We start from the raw sequence: 17,326 nt of genomic DNA, 5'->3' as shown, positions 1-17,326 counted from the left end.
AACCTACCTCTCCCTTAACTCTCAGCTACTCCATGTTGCCTTTCCTGTTACTATCCCTAATGAATCTTCCTCCTTTGAGTCTCCGTGATAATTATCTATGGTATTCATTGGGACTAAATTATTTATACTGTTCAATTTTTCATTTTCCTCTTGTAAACTAAAATCCTCTAGGTCAGAAAACTTGAAATACTGATTAAATGTGCCTACAGAATTAATTACATAGATGACGTTTATGGAATGAATGTGTACCTATTTAGAAACCAGCTTAGCCCAAATGAGCTTCTTGACTAGTCCATACAATCCTAGGTACCTTGAGGATGCTCTGGTCCATGCACTCCTTGGTGCTTCCACCTGCTGCAGAAAGCATTTCTTCTGTCTCATGCCAAGAGATGCACTCCCCACAATTCTGTCGACCCCTTTTAATGCTATTTCATTCATTCCTTTTACAAACATTTATTGAAGATCTGCTGTGCACCAGCCATTATGTTTTGTTCAAGGAATATAGAGAATAAAGCACAGGAAGTTCTTCCGTCAGTTATCTCCCTCTGGGAAGGAGGTGAGTAAGGGTTGAAATGAGAAGTGGAAGTAGGGAGATACATACATGTGATAAAAAGAAATCCCCAGACGGTGAGATAAGTACCAATGAGATATGTATAGAGTGCTGTGGGAAGGCAGAATAAAGAACGATCATTTTGTGAGAGGAGGCCAGGGATGTCTCCATAGCAGTAGCTGATTTTGAACAAGTTGAACAGTGAACTGTGGTTAACACGTTGGCATTGAAAGACAGACTGTTTGGTGTTTAAATTCCAGTTCTGTTCCTTGCCATCTGTTTTATTCTGGGAAAATAACACGTACCTCTTCTGTTCCTCAGTTTACTCACCTATAAAATAGAAATAATATCTTCTAAGGGAATCATTATGTTTAAACAAGTTAATTTTATTTATGTATATATAATATATGCATATAATATATAGTATAATGTATGTTACATATAAACATATTTAATTATAATTTGATATATTTTATGGTTCAATATATGCTTACATATTATTTAGTTTATATATTAAGCATATAATTCAATACATGATTGAAAGTGATTAAAAGTATGTTAATACTATAAAGTAATCAAAATAAGTGATTAAATATATTGATACTATAAACACATAGATGTACTCATGTATACATACAGGGCTTAGAACAGTTTCTGGTACATATTAGGCACTATATAAATGTTACTTGTCATTGTTGCTGTTATTACACCTTAAGAAAAGAGAGGATTTCATCAGTAAAGTAGTTATGAGCATTCTGGGCAGAACAGATTGCTGAAGGCCAGAGTCTTGAAAGAAGAAAGCAAGCTGGGGCACAGCAAGATAACCGGCTTGGCAGATCCATTTTGCTGAATCATAGGGAAGAGCGTGTAGAGGTGGTCAAAAGCTAAACTCTTCAGGCCTTAGCTATTGCATGTTGCTAGCATAGGCTCTCAGTAAATGTCTGTTGAGGGCTTTGGAAGCATGGATTGGACTTTCTGAAATCATTTTTTTTCTTTCGTCACTTTAGTCCATGATACACAGACTCCTTATAAGAGAAGATATTGTGGACAACATTCATTTCCTCTCCTCTGTCATTTTTTATGGCTAGATGTGTAATCTCCAGGGCTCTAAAAAGGCTTTCCACATTCCTGAATTTAAAGAAGCTTATGTAACTACTTTTTTAGTGTGCCTGAGAAAACAGTCATCCAAGCAGGCTTTTCTTCATTACTCTGTTTTCAGACTTCTTGGTAGTTTTATCTGAATGATAATCCTTTGAGCTGCAGGGGTAGTTGGGAGAGAAGTAAGCATGATGGCTAAGGGGAGAGTCCCCTGCTTGTTCCTCAGATCATGTGGGAGTGCCCTGTGCAAGCCACCCAGCTATCCAACCTCTGTCCTCAGCTGGGAATCCCAGTCTTCCTGATGATCATTCTACAATGTTTACAGAGGTTGTAAGAGAGAGGAGGTGGTGAGGGAGCAATGGGAGAGAAGAGATGTAAGGCTTGAAGATAGTTATGGCAACCCAGTGGAGGAAAAACAGCACTTAGATTTGGTGAAGAGTGAACAAATTCTTCAAGGCAAAATAGTATTAGCAAAAACTCTTTCATAGTTTTGTCATGCAAACGTTAATACTGAGTCAACATAGAGTGATTTCTGTGTCCAGGAGACGCTGGAGAAATAACAGGAGCTTCCAAATGAAGTTGGGCAGATTCCCAGGGCCCTGCTTTACTCACTTGGAGTCGAAACTGGGAATTGAGAGGATGGACCCTCATTTTGTCTCTGTCATTCATAGCTCTCCAGAATGTTTGAATTGTTATCCTTTCTTTCTGAGTCTTATTTTCTTCATCTGTAAAATGAAGGGTTGGATTAAATTTTTTCTAAGCTCCTTTCTAATTTGTAAAATTCTGTGATCTAGAAAGAATACTTCTCTTCTTTTAAAAATATTTTATTTTTATTTTTATTTATTTATTTTTTGAGACAGAGTCTCGCTCTATTGCCCAGGCTGGAGTGCAGGGGCATGATCTTGCTTCACTGCAAACTCTGCCTCCCGAGTTCAAGCCATTCCCGGGTCTCAGCCTCCCAAGTAGCTGAGATTACAGGCAAGGGCCATCATGCCTGACTAATTTTTGTATTTTAGTAGAGACGGGGTTTCACCCTGTTGGCTACACTGTTCTCGAACTCCTAACCTCAAGTGATCTTCCCGCCTCAGCCTCCCAAAATGCTGGGATTACAGGTGTGAGCCACCACACTCAGCCTGTTTTATTTTTTACGTTAGGTTCAGGAGGTACATGTACAGGTTTGTTATATGGGTGTGTTGCATGATACTGAGGTTTGGGATTCTAATGATCCTATCATCCAAGTAGTGAACATGGTATCCAATACGTAGTGTTTCAACTCTTGCTCCTTTCCTTCTCTCCCCACTTTTGGAGTCTCCAGTGTCTGTTTTTCTCATCATTACGTTCCTGTGTACTCAATGTTTAGCTTGCACTTATAAGTACAATACCTTATTTTCATTTGGCCTTCTTCACCCAAAAGCTTTCCGTTCTTCTCATTTTACAGATATGGAAGCTAAGTGATAATAATGCAAGAATAAAAATCTATCATTTATATAGTATTATATAATTTTAAAATACTAACTTGTCAATAGATTGTGTTATTAATGTGAGAAGAATGTAAGCCTCTATTGTGCTTCTAAAATGTTGCTAAATAGTGAAAAAAACTGCACAAAAGTACAATTTTCAAGGAACTAAGAATCTGTTTGGAAAGTATACTTTCATGTATAAACTGACAGGTAATAATAAACAGTATCATGAGGCATCTATTCATTGACTTACTTGAGAAGTTATTTATTAAACAACTGTTATGTTTCAGGCAGTATTCTAGGTGATAGTATCCTGGGAATTCTCCAGGGAGCTTGCATTCTAATAGGGAAAGTAAACAGGCAATGATGAGCAAAAGAATGATCAACACGCCATCAGCTAATGAGAAATACTGTGAAGAAAATAAAAGTATGCAGTAGAAAACAGTTGGTGGGCAACTGAAGTTTGTATAGTTAGAGAAGACCCCTCTAAAGCATTATTATTCTTTAAATTTCATTATAAAAATGTTCAACGTATAAAAAGTTGAAAGATTTATACAGTGAACATCATATAACTGCCACCTAGATTCTATAATTACCATTTTATCAAAAAATTACTCTTCTGATGCATTTAAAAGGAGGTAGCAGACAACAGTATACTTTACCCCTACAAACTTCAGCATATCATTAGAGTTTAATATTTATGTATGATAAATGGACAGTGCAGGCAATGTGTACAGTGAGAGTCATAAGAATAAATTATTTATTCATTAATTAATTCATTTTACAAATAACTATTGAGCCTTCACTATGTGGTAGACACTCTTTAGGCACTGCCTATTTCAGCAGAGAACAAAATGAACAAGAATCCCTACCCTCACAAAACTTACATTCTACTTAGCAAGACAGATGAAAAGCAAGGTAAATATGTAAAAGATACTCCTGCCAGATGATGATAATGACAAGTGCTAACTAAACTAGGGACAGAGAATGGGGCAGTGTGTATATGTGTGTGTATTGTGAACTGTCACAAAGGCAGTTCCAAAAATTTGGTTAAGAAAGGCATCTCTGAGGGTATCTGAGGACAGAAGGCACTCCAAGTAGAAAGGCTCTGAAGCAGAGTTTGCCTAGCAAGGTAAGTAACAGCAAGTAGGAGAGTGTGGCTGGAGCACAAAGAAAGAGTGGGAGGGAGACTGGGAGGAGATCAGGTCAGAGAGGTGAAGGCAGGGCTGAGGGAGCAGGATCATTGCGGGTGACAGTGGACATCAATGGCTTAGGCATGTCCTTAAAGAAAGGGTGTGGTTGAGGGGGTTGGGTCTCTAAAGGGGCGGAAGGTAGTCCTGGTGAAGAGAACAGCCTAATTGAAGGCATTGGACTAGAAAGGACAGAGCATGTTTGGGAAACCGTGCCTAGACAAGTTTGATGGGAACAGATCATCCGTTCATGAAGGAAGAAGAGGTACATTGGGATGAGACCATAGCAGAGTAGAAATGTGAGATGTAGGAGTTTTGATGTTATCTTACTTACAGTAGTGAGTTACGGAAGGTTCGTGACCAGGTAATGGGGAACTGAGAGGGAACTTCTGACTTTTTCCTCAGAAGCATTAGCAAGCAAAACGTTAGTAGGTAGAGATACCAAGAATGTTGATATGGAAAACAAAAAGGTGGGTGCAGCTTACCACAGACTGCTTCTGTAGAAAGTGACTAGAATGGGGAGTGTAGAGTGATTTGAGGAAAGTCACGCTTGGCACAGCTTTAATGTGTCAAGTAGAGTTGAATGCAATGATTGCTTAGAAGCAGTGAGGATCCGCTGAAGGTGGAAAGCTGAATTACGCTCTTCCTTAGACTGTGATTTTATCACTCAACTTTTATAACTGTTTTTTGGGGGAGAAAGACAATTTTAGGGCTGCCATTGATAAAATCTGGGTTAAATTGTATTTGTTGGAGTCAAAAGTTTAGAACATCAGAATTGTTGTTTGAGAGATGCTGGCACAACCTGCTGCTTTTGACCCAGACTCAGAGTCAGATGGCCACTTCCCAAGATGGAATCATGATTCTGCTACTTATTAACCATGTGATGGTGGACATGTTATTTTTTCTGACTTTGCCATGCATCCTCATCTGTAAAACAGGGTTACATATAGTACCTACCTTTTAGGTTGTGGTTACAGTTAGATAGGTTAATGCATACAACATATTAAAATACTTCCTGGCCCATTAAGCACTAAATAAATATTAAATATTCTCACTCTAATTATAATTGACCAGATTTAACTAAATATGTATCATGTGCTTTATGAAGCTGATTTAACTGGATATCAAACATACTTATTTGTTTGAACTTACGGACCAAAATGAACTTGTTATTTAAATACTAATGGTAGAGCTTATCGATGCAGTGATCATTTGTTTCAAGATAGTTCAGAATGCACCAGTCACTCATGACTGAATGTGTCAAATGTAGTTTTGGGTTACAGTGGCCCATTTTAAAGTGGAAAGGTCTAGAATATTCAGAATTTAGCGTGTTTCGAGAAACAAAGTAGCCCACTTCAAAAGAATCATGAAAATGCTTGGGCTTGGAAGCAGATAAGATTATGCTTCTTTATTTCTCTGGATGAAATTAGTTTGTTTTGTCCAACACTTTGAAAAAAAGTTGTCTCTAAGTTGATCTTGTGTTTTAGTTTGCCATCTGTATTTAGAAGTTAGTGTTAAAAATAGCCATTCCTCCTGGCTCCTGTGGCATCTCTCTGATTTTGGCTGATTGCTTTCTTTGATTGTTGCTTACTCATGAGTGCAACTTGAAAATGAATAAGATAGTTCCACAGAAGAGTTAGTGACAAAGCTGAAAAAAAGAAGGGAGTTTTTATGGTGAATTCAGAATGTTGTTAGTCTCGGGATGATGTCATTGGAAAACCATGTATTGATGTTTGAAAACAAAGACTGCAATTTAAATAAGTTGTTGAGACAAAGTGGAGTTTGGAGAGAAGCAAGAGGACGATATAATTTTGTAAGAAAGTTGAGAGACCTTTGGCTGAGATGTTAAAACTCTCAGATATTGATGCAGGACAGAGTTCAAATGTGGCTCAAGTAATTCCTGGCTTTAACAGAGAATGCATTTTTATTTTGGGTTACTAACAATTGAAACAAGTGAGACTTTTATGACTTTTATGGCAATTTATAACTTTTAAATTTTAGGGTGTTTCAGAATGCTCTTGCATTCTTGGGATTCCTCTGTTGGATGGTAAGTTCTGTCATGGAGTAAAACATGACTAGGTTATTTACCATTGTGTATCCAGCCGGGCACACATGAGGCACTTGAACCATTTTTGGATGAATGAATACATGAATGCACTTCCAGGAGGTGCTATAAACCTGACAAGTGCTCAGACAGGAGTAGTGAAAGTAATGAAGTTTAAAAGAGAAAAGTTAGACAGTCTGAGAAAAAAGAGGTAGTAGAGTGGTTTGGTAGTAGTGGTTTAGGAAATCTGGCTTATTGTATGAAAGCTAATGGTTACCCAGATCTTCAGAATTTCCACTGATGTCCACCTAGTAAAAAGGACCTTAAATTAAGGAACATGAGATTATCATCAAATGTAAGGAGGAAACTATGAGAGTGTAGAACATGGCCACAGGGAAGACAATGGTTTTTAAAAGTCTTTCAGGTCTGTTAAGAACAATTATTTTGGGGGGGAGGTAGACACTCTTGAATTATCCTGAATTCTTGGGTAATGAATTAGATGATTCCTGGTAGGAAAAGCTAATTTATTTTACTAAAAATATTATGTATATCTATATATCGCTTAGCAGTGGGGATACATGCTGAGAAATGCATCCTTAGGTGACTTCATTATTGTGTGAACATCATAAAGTGTGCTTACATAAACCTAGATGGTACAGCCTGCTATACACCTAGGTTATGTGGTACAACCTATTGCGCCTAAGCTGCAAGTCATGTTACTGCACTGAATATGATAGGCATTTGCAACACAATGGTAAGTATTTGCATATCTAAACAAACATATCTAAGCATACAAAAGATACAATAAAAATATGGCATTATAATCTTATGGGGACCACTGTTGCAAATGTGTTTCATCACTGAAACATCACTATGTAGTACATGACTATATATTGAAAAATAATTCTCAATTCATACAAAACTGTATCCAGGCCATCACCCATCATTCTATGCAACGAATGCTCCTTCTAACAACCCCACAATATCACCCCTTACCACAAAAACTTTCTTCAGTTTAATCTCTCCCACTCTAGGTTCCCACGCCACCCTTCCCACACCGCCCCTAATCCCACCCCAAGCAGCCCTGAGAAACATTGCCCTTTATCTCTCCATACCACCCCCAAAAATGTTTGCTGCCCCAACACTTCACCACTATTTTGTTTTGTTTTTCTTATTAATACAAGAAGACAGGAATGTCAGGCCTCTGAGCCCAAGCCTACACATATACATCCAGATGACCTGAGGCAACTGAAGAACCACAAAATAAGTGAAAATGGCCAGTTCCTGCCTTAACTGCTGATATTACCTTGTGACATTCCTTCTCCTGGACAATAAGTCTCTGGAGCTCCCCACCAAGCACCTTGTGACCCCCGCCCCTGCCCACAAGAGAACAATCCCCTTTAACTGTAATTTTCCACTACCTACCCAAATCCTGTAAAACTGCCCCACCCCTATCTCCCCTTGCTGACTCCTTTTTCGGACTCAGTCCACCTACACCCAGGTGATTAAAAAACTTTATAGCTAAAAAAAAAAAAGAAGAAAAAAAAAAAGAAAAAAATTATTTTACTAGTTTCTCATTCAACTTTTAAACATGCAGAATTTATTAGATGTGGGTTTGCATGTATTGATGGGGTTGCAATTTCTGCTTTGCACTTCGATTGCCTCCTTGGCAGATCCACATCTTGTTCCTTCTTTACACAATTGAGATACAATGTACAGAAACATGATTCTAAGTAAAAATGACCCTTTAAAAATGACTTTATTTATTATCCTGCACAGGTCAAGTAAATATGGATAAAGCAGAAAATATGTAATTCTCTTGAAAGATGTGCATAATGATTGAATCAATATGATGATTAATTGCTGTTTGTTTCTACCTAGAAAAAAAAATGAGTAAATTAGGGATCAGAGTTCAAAATAATGTTTTATTGAAAGTAAGTGTTGTAAATATTGGAGCACATAAGGGAAGTCATGGCATATTTGAAGAACTCTTTACTAATAGGATAGGTTCTCAAGTTTGAAATTATTTTGTTATGTGCATCTTTTTTGTAATAATCATTTTAAAGCAGGGGTCCCCAACCCCTGGTTCTGGTCTACGGCAAGTTAGGACCTAGGCTGCACAGCAGGAGGTGAGAGTTGGGCAAAGGAGCAAAGCTTCATTAGTATTTACAGTCGCTCCCCATCACATTGCTGCTCTGCCTCGTGTCAGATCAGCGGTGGCATTACATTCTCACAGGAACGTGAACCCTGTTGTGAACTACACGTGTGAAGGATCTAGGTTCATGCTCCTTATGAGAATCTAATGCCTAAGGATCTGTCACTGTCCCCCCTCACCCCCAGTGGAAGGCCTAGTTGCAGGAAAACAAGCTCAGGGCTCCCACTGTGTACATTATGGTGAGTTGTATAATTATTTCATTATATATTCCAGTGTAATAATAATATAAATAAAGTGCACAATAAATGTAATGCACTTGAATCACGAAACCATGCCCCCTCCCACCCCGCCACCCTGGTCCACGTTAAAATTGTCTTCCACAAAACTGCTCCCTGGTGCCATAAAGGTTGTGGACTGCTGTTTTAAAGGACTTCCTTATTGTCAGGCACTATGCTTGTTGCTTTAAGCTTCATTATTTCAAAATGACTGTGGAAAGTTTTCAAGATAATTCATAGGTTAGATCCTTTAAAAATTATTTGAAGGCTGAAATGGCTTTTAGTTTTTATAGTTTGTCTCCTCCAGTTCTGCCCACCCTCCTGTAACTGAAAATCTCCAATTGTAAACATCTAAAATTGCTTTCCACTGGGGAATTCAAAGATGACATTGCTGCTTTTCACAAGAATACATGTCAACACAGCCTACTCCTTCCTAAAAAAGGTGGAGTTCTAATTAGTTCTAGTTCCTAGCTAGGTATTAGGGTGTTGGGGCAAGCCTGGAAGAGGTGGTCATTCTTCTTTGTAATTGTCTTGATAATACAAGCAGCATGGAAGCCTGTAATGCAGAGATGCTTTATGCAGTGTGTGGGAAGAAGTTTAGAGTGATTGTTTAATGCCTCACAGGAAGTACATGTTTTTATCTGAATGGCATGTTCTAGGTAAAAGGTGCAGAGAGATTGTAAACATCAAGCTTATCATACATAGCATGTCTGAACATCGTGCACCCAGTAAGAGTGTTTTAAATTTCCTCCTGGTTGTGGGTGACCCCCTTGGGCAGTGTGGAAGTGAGGATCCTAATCCGTGTGACAAGAACCTTAGCAGCATAGCCTGTAACATTCAAACTGTCAGAAAAATCCTGTGCTTTCTCTTCCTTTATCCTGCCTTTGTTTAAAGAGTCTTGTCAGTCCATCCAGGATCACGAATGTCTTAGCCAAGAAATGTAGATACAGAAAGTGCGTGCTAATGGAGAAGACAAATTTAACTATAAATGCAACATGGTTGATTTTCCTCTTATTCATGGAGCTGTCAGAACAAACAGGCATTGGATATATTCAAGCATTTTATATATATATATATATATATATATATATATATATATATTTTTTTTTTTTTTTTTTTTTCTTCTTCTTCTTTTTTGAGACAGAATCTTCATTCTCGTTGCCTAGGCTGGAGTGCAGTGTCGTGATCTCGGTTCACTGCAACCTCTGCCTCCTGGGTTCAAGTGATTGTCCTACCTCAGCCTCCTGAGCAGCTGAGATTACAAGCATGCGCCACTGTGCCTGGCTAATTTTTGTATTTTTAATAGAGATGAGATTTCACCATGTTAGCCAGGCTGGTCTTGAACTCCTGACATCAGGTGATCCACCTGCTTTAGTCTCCCAAAGTGCTGGGATTACAGGTGTGAGCCACCACACCTGGCCAAACATTGGATATGTAATTTATAAATTGCTTGAAGACCTGCCTGCTGGGAAGCAGCATTTTCTTGAACACTTTCTGTCATGAGGTGGCACAACAAAAGAGGCCTTGAATCTTTCCATTTATTAGAAAACTCTACATAGAGTTGTAATATTGTTCATGTTATTTCCATCCACTCATGATGGCTTTACCTTCTGGAGATAAAAACATTAAATCTAGTATCATTTTAAGGGGCAATTTTTACGTATTTCTTGAAAAAAAATACAGACCATGCTTTACCCATATCTTGTTTTCTTCTAAATTGCATTCCCTGTTTGGTAGCCAATCACCCTTTGACGTTACTTTCATCTGGGCATGCATTATTCCATTTGTCCTAGGATTCTCAATTACTTTATTAACTTTAAAAATATGTATATGCTTCTTTGATTAATGAACATTCAGAGTATTCTATATATAGGAACTGCTGTCTGGTTCAGACCATCCCATGATTTTGTCTCCAATAGTAATCAACTATTTCTTGATGAGAAAAGATTGCCTGATGCCCTCCTCCTCAGATACACACACACACACACACACACACACACACACACACACACACAGGCGAACAGTAATTTGACAAATATGTGTTATCTGTTGTATGCCAAATACTATACAATGAACCAGTAATAAGAACCTATATAAGACAGAGCTTACAGTTTAGTGAGAGAGGAAAATTTTTGTATAGATGATTTCAATACCTTTTTCTTACTCATAAAATTCAGCTCTGAGAATCAATCATCTGAATGAACTTATTTTAACCTTTTGGAAATCTCCTTCTAGTTTGTTTTTCCTTTCCTTGAAACTCACAAGGGTAAATCTAATAATCTATAGCATTTTATGTTGATTCTAAAAATTTCTTCTTCACATTTCAAGAGGTATATCCTAGTTCTGTTCTACTTGAACTTATTGAACAAGTTAGCTCTATCTGTGTTCTTACAGTAACCCGATACAATAAGAATAATAACACGTTTACAACTGTGTAACAACTTTCAAAGCATTTTCTCATTTGGTTTTCATAACAATCTACAGCTGCATTTTTCATAGCTAATTCCAAGGATAATATTGAGAAGGTCTTTCTGTACAACAGATTTACAGTCTCTGGAAAAACAACTCTTAATATCTTAAGTGGATATTAGTCATTTTCTTTTCCTTTAGACAAAAATTGTCTCTCTGGCAGGATGCCATCCTTCAATATGTTTGATAGCCTCAAATAGTGTTGAAATAAATAAAAACCAGAGGCTTCAGATCTCATTAGTAGATATTTCCTGAGTCAACCACAATTGGCTGGACCCTAGGTCTACTGCCCACCATGCGTGGGTGTTGTATTTCCAGGTTACTACAGCCTGCACTTGTCTCAAATACACATGTATGAACTTTCACCCAGGCTGATTCTAACCTCTGGGCTGTTACAGCTTCTGATTTTGTGGCTTGAGGCAGCTCCTAAATAATAGACACAACATCTCGGTAGTTTTTATATCTCAGGCACATTTTATGTTTTGTAAATAGTAATTGTGGTGAGCTACTTTATTTTACTGAGGGAGGAAAACAACCCAGGCAGAGATAATTCTTGTGTTTGCTAAAATGACTTACTAAGTAGACTTATTAAAAAAATACCAAAAAGTTGGTTTACTGAAATGCGTCTGTAGTTTAGGGTCTTCATGGAGCTGTGTTACTTTTATTTTTAGGGTTTTGTTTTTTTAGATTAAAAATAATCTAGCACTCAAAAATTATTTTGAGTTTGTTTCCATTATATAAAACACACATCTACTTTATGACCTAATCTGATTAATATGTCTTTTTTTAGGTCACTGAAATGATTCTAGAAATGTCTCTTGAAGTTTGGTAAGTGCATTTATTTAGCTGGATGAGAAATACTGTGAGTGATCCACTAATTTATTTTAATTGTTAAAGAATTTTATATATATATAATTCTGCAGCTTTGAATATGTAGAAGTGCATTATGTTTACTTTGCTTTTTTTAGTTATCTGTTAATATCTACAAAATCTTTACAAACATATTCTTATAGTCATTATTCTTATATTTTCATATACTTTGCTTATTTTTCCAATAGTTTCGTGGTCATGTAATAATGTCAGAATAAGTGCTTTTCAAAAGAGTGCTCCCTCTAGTCGTACATCTATCCCCATAGAAATGAATGCAGTTATTTAAGCGCATCTTCTATTGTTGATTGAGGTAGATATTCAAAAACATAGAAGTGAACATAAACAGGAAACTGTAATAATTTTTATAGATTAAAAACTGAAAATTGAGACTGATTTTGTTCATAGTGACCCAGCCAGACTACTACTAGTGTTCCATGAAGCATACTGCTCTTTCAAAATGGCCTCCAAAAATGAACGTTAGGAAATCATGTACTTATTTTCAAATGGCGAATTTTAGGGGAGGCAAGTCTGCCTTGATCTAACTGATCTCTGATGTAATAATGAGTTCCCTTAACCTCTCTGCATCTCCTTGAACTTCCCTGTTGAACTTGATTTGACCAAAGTTACTAGTACATATTTTACACAAATGCCATGAAAACTAATTTAAAATTTTCACATCTGGTGATTTGGCAAATGTATGATAATGCATACATTGGGTTTAGGCATTTATTTATTATATTCTGATCCCTGGAACATGTGGATTTGACTTAGTAAATGATTGGCATAAATTTCCGTAACCTATTAATATATGTCAGCAAATATCAAAGGATAGTCTAAGTTATTGTTTGCATTATTTTGTATTAAGTTCATTCTTGCTTAAAAGTGGTATATTTTGGCATGAGATTAGAAACACTTGTTATTTGACGGACTATGGAAGTAATGCTTTTGTTTAATGGGGAATAGTCTTCACTGAGGTAATTAGGGTCATTTTTTTTTTTTTTTTGAGATGGAGTCTCGCTCTGTGGCCCAGGCTGGAGTGCAGTGGCTGGATCTCAGCTCACTGCAAGCTCCGCCTCCCGGGTTCACGCCATTCTCCAGCCTCAGCCTCCCGAGTAGCTGGGACTACAGGCGCCCGCCACCTCGCCCGGCTAGTTTTTTGTATTTCTTAATAGAGACGGGGTTTCACCGTGTTAGCCAGGATGGTCTCGATCTCCTGACCTCGTGATCCGCCCGTCTCGGCCTCCCAAAGTGCTGGGAAGGGTCATATTTTTATAATATTAAAAATTTTTTTTTTTTTTTTTTTTATATAAAAAATTTCTTTTTTATATATATTATTTTATGTCGGCTCTAGAATAAAAACTGTTTTCAAAGAAAAATTCAGTTTATTCAAAGAAAATTTTTTCATGTCATGTCTTCTATTAAAACTCACATAAAATCAGGAAAGAATTAATTAGAAAGTTAAAAAAATGCATAAAAAGAGAAATAAATTAGCCATAATTCTATTACTGAATTTATAAAATTACTCAGAAGTTTTTGAATTTTCCTCCAGATTTTAAAAACTGATATCCTTAAAACATCTAGGTCATTATACTGTTCAAAATTTTTTAAAAATCGTGATTCATTTTTAACAATTATATATAACAGCACAGTATATTAGAGAGAACATGGCTTCCAGAACAATAAGACCTAGATTTAAATCTACCACTTGCTAATTATGTTAATGATTGACAGATTTCTAATCACTTTTTTACTCACTGGTAAAATAAGAAAAGAATACTTTCTAAGCATATCTACTGTGAAAAAAAAGTGTTCATTGGAAAAAATAATTTCCACTGATAACACTTATAACAAAACTAAAATCCTGCAAGATGACTATCTTAGGAACATAAATATATATTACAAAATTATCAACAAATATATTAGTATGATAAGGATTAAATTTAAGTAGTGATTACCTTTAAGGAGCAGAAAATGAAATAAAGTTGAGGAGGTTTCATAGAGGCAACGGCACAGGTAAGATTTTAATTTCTTATAGTGTTCAGAAGATACCTAACCTAATACGTCATTATAAAGAATAGTAATAGAAAAAGAGTGTAGCCCAAGACTAGACTTAAAAAATGTTAACTCACTGTCTTACTATTTTCCCCCTTGTTACATAATTTCCAAAATCAAATTTAATAATTATGTAACCCAATACTTTTATATACAGTCCAGCAACCATTTCTTTAAATTATCTTTAAAATTTTTTCATTACTTCCCTTAAAATAGCTCTCCAGAAATAGAATTATTAGGTCAAAAGGAATCTATATTCTATTTATTTTTGAATATGCCATATTGCTAATATGCCTAATTTGAATACTGCTTAATTGCTTTTTAACAAATTTATATTCCCAAAATTGATGCATGAGAATATTAGTGTTATTTTACCATTCTAGCACTAGAAAATAAGTATTTAAAATATTTTAATATCAGTTATTTTAATAATAGTATCATTAATACATTCACTAGTGAAATTAATTTTTTTGTTATTAATTATACTTTCTCGTTTGGGAGGTACCTATATTTATCCTTTGGGAAGTAGTAAGTAAACCATTATTTGTAATGATCAACTATGACCATAAAGAACACAGCTCAGAGGCTTAGCAGTCTCATTCTGTATTTTACAAGGAAGAAATATCCTGAACTAACAGAAATGAGATTTAAAATTTATCTACAATTAAGGTAAGGCCTTTTATGAATGGTAAAGAGACATATTTTATTGGTGATAATTCTTGACTTCTACATTTTGGATTTATTCACATTCCAACGTAGGCTGACAGATTTTTTAAAAGTATTTTTAAATTCAGTAGTTGGTATTTAGACTTCAGTATTAAGATATTTCTTATATGTGGCATGGTGAAAGTACATCACATGTGTACTATGTGATCCTAACCTCTCAGAGCCATAGTTTTCTAATTTATAAAACTGTAGTATATAATAATATATTGTATAATAATGTGTAGTGATTACTCCCATCGTTCTTGCAATGATTCATATGTAATACCTAATGTGGTTTCTGGCATAGTGTAGAGAAATTGCTACTGCCTTTATTAGCAAGATAACGTATATATAATTTAAAGGGTTCTAAAGTCCTCTAGTTGTACACTTATTTGTGGTTATCTCAAGTTCTGTGATTAGAAGTTATTTTCTTTGTTAGAGGGGGGCATCCCTTAGACAAGGCAATTAATTAAGACAATATTTCTGCAAATATGTTCCTCAGAATGCTGGCTCTTTGGGATGTTAGAAAGTAATTATCATGGTGGAATAGTGAAGGGTGGAGAGATAACGGAAGGAATTCTTGGTCAAGTAAATTTGGGAGATCCTGTGCCAAACAAATATAAACAGGGTTCTTTACTGAAGCACTTCCCAGTCTTTGTTATAATATTCAACCTATCAGGGGCTGTTTGTTTGCTTGTTTATCTGAAGCATTGAAAAGTCCTTTTTCTCTGAAAACATGGTGTGGAAAATGCTGCTTTAAGATAGCCATCATTTTATCCTCTTATTTTAGGTCCCTGCTTAGAAAATGGCTTGAGGGAAGCAGTCAGCATGTATCAGTGTGGCTCCTAGGGACTTGGAAGAGCCGGCTGGATGGAAAACCAGACCACTGGGAGCATTGGCTCATGACTTTTAATCTGTTTGGTATTACAGCTCATGCCCAGACCTACGATTTAGTATGGCTCTGTGTGATCAGGAGAAGACTTTCAGACAACAGAGAAAAGAAAACATAAGGGAGAGCATGAAGAAACTCTTGGGTCCAAAGAATAGTGAAGGATTGAATTCTGCACGTGATGTGAGTTGGAAATTTTTCAAGTGTTGCTATACTTTAATAATAATTTATCTTGGACAATTTCCCCAAGAATTTTACCCAAATACGGCAATATTGAGATTGAGCGTTATTCCTTTAGTTTTTTAAGGTAAGGTAAGTGATTTGTAAATGAAAACTCTTTGAGGAAGGTCATCACAAATAGTGCCTTAGTTGGTAACATTTATCAGCTATAGTTTTTATTTTTACTTTATATTTTAGAGCAGTGTTAAGTTCACAACAAAATCGAGCCAAAAGCACAGAGAGTTCCAATATGCTTCTTCTCCCTGCACAACCTCACAAGTTTAGTCAGGTTCTCCAGAGAAACAGAACCAAAAGATATACACAGTAGATATGAAGAGATTTATTATGAAACTTGGCTCACATGATTATGGAGGCCAGGCAGTCCCATGATATACCGTCTGCACACTGAAGAACCAGGAAAGCCAGTGGTGCAATTTCGTCCAAGACAAAGATGCACCAATGGAGTAACTCCCAGTCAGAGGCTGGGCAGTTGGAGGGGGAGGTGGGAGTCTTGAAGTCTGAAGGTAGGAGAACCCACAGCAACAATGTCTAAGGGCAGGAGAAAGGGGATGTCTCAGCTCAAGGACAGAGAGACAATTGCTCGCCTTCCACCTTTTTGTTCACCTCAGGCCCTCCAAGGATGGAATGATGTGTGCACCCATTGGCGAGGGTGGGTCTTCTTTACTCAGTGTGCTGATTCACATGTTTTTCTTTGGAAAACACCCTCATGAGCACCCCCAGAAAGAATGTTTTTCTAGTGATCTGAGTATCCTTTAGTCTGGTCAGGCTGATAAATAAAATTAACCATTATACTCCCCAACTATCAACATCCCACACCAGAGTAGTACATTTGTTACAATCAATGAACCCATATTGACACATCAGTATCACCCAGGTCCATAGTTTACGTTAGGTTCACTGTTGGTGGTCTACATTCTATGGGGTTTGGACAAATGTGTAATGACATGCATCCACCATCATAGTATCATACATAGTAGTTCACTGTCCTAAAAATCCTCTGTGCTCCACCTATTCATCTCTAATCCCTACCCCAAGACCACTGATACTTTTACTGTCTCCATAGCTTTGCCTTTTGTCAGTTTGCCTAATGTCATATAGTTGGAATCATACAGTATGTAGCCTTTCCAGATAGGCTTATTTCACTTAGTAATATGAATTTAAGTTTCCTCCATGTCTTTTCATCGTTTAGATAGTGCATTTTATTTTAGTACTAAATATTATTCCATCATCTGGATGTACCACATTTTATTTACTTATTTAAATATATGTATTTCAAAAAGGCATACTTATGCATGAAATAGTATTTATTTTATCAATAGGAAAAATTTA

General features: G+C 36.5%; 1 protein-coding gene across 2 annotated transcripts in view; it reads left to right on the top strand.

Moving 5' to 3' along the window:
* Positions 1–17,326, top strand: part of PLA2G4A (phospholipase A2 group IVA) — a 154,455-nt gene that overhangs the window by 64,692 nt on the left and 72,437 nt on the right. The window contains exons 6-7 of one of the 2 annotated variants that reach the window (XM_025370654.1): positions 12,032–12,069; positions 15,799–15,940. The exons of the other annotated variant lie outside the window; for it this stretch is intronic. Coding sequence (XP_025226439.1) covers positions 12,032–12,069; positions 15,799–15,940 — 180 coding nt within the window. The remainder of the gene's footprint in view (positions 1–12,031; positions 12,070–15,798; positions 15,941–17,326) is intronic. 2 annotated transcript variants of the gene reach the window in all.

Source organism: Theropithecus gelada, chromosome 1 (genome assembly GCF_003255815.1).
Source record: "Theropithecus gelada isolate Dixy chromosome 1, Tgel_1.0, whole genome shotgun sequence".
Lineage (NCBI taxonomy): Eukaryota > Metazoa > Chordata > Mammalia > Primates > Cercopithecidae > Theropithecus > Theropithecus gelada.
This window is presented reverse-complemented; position numbering and strand designations above follow the sequence as displayed.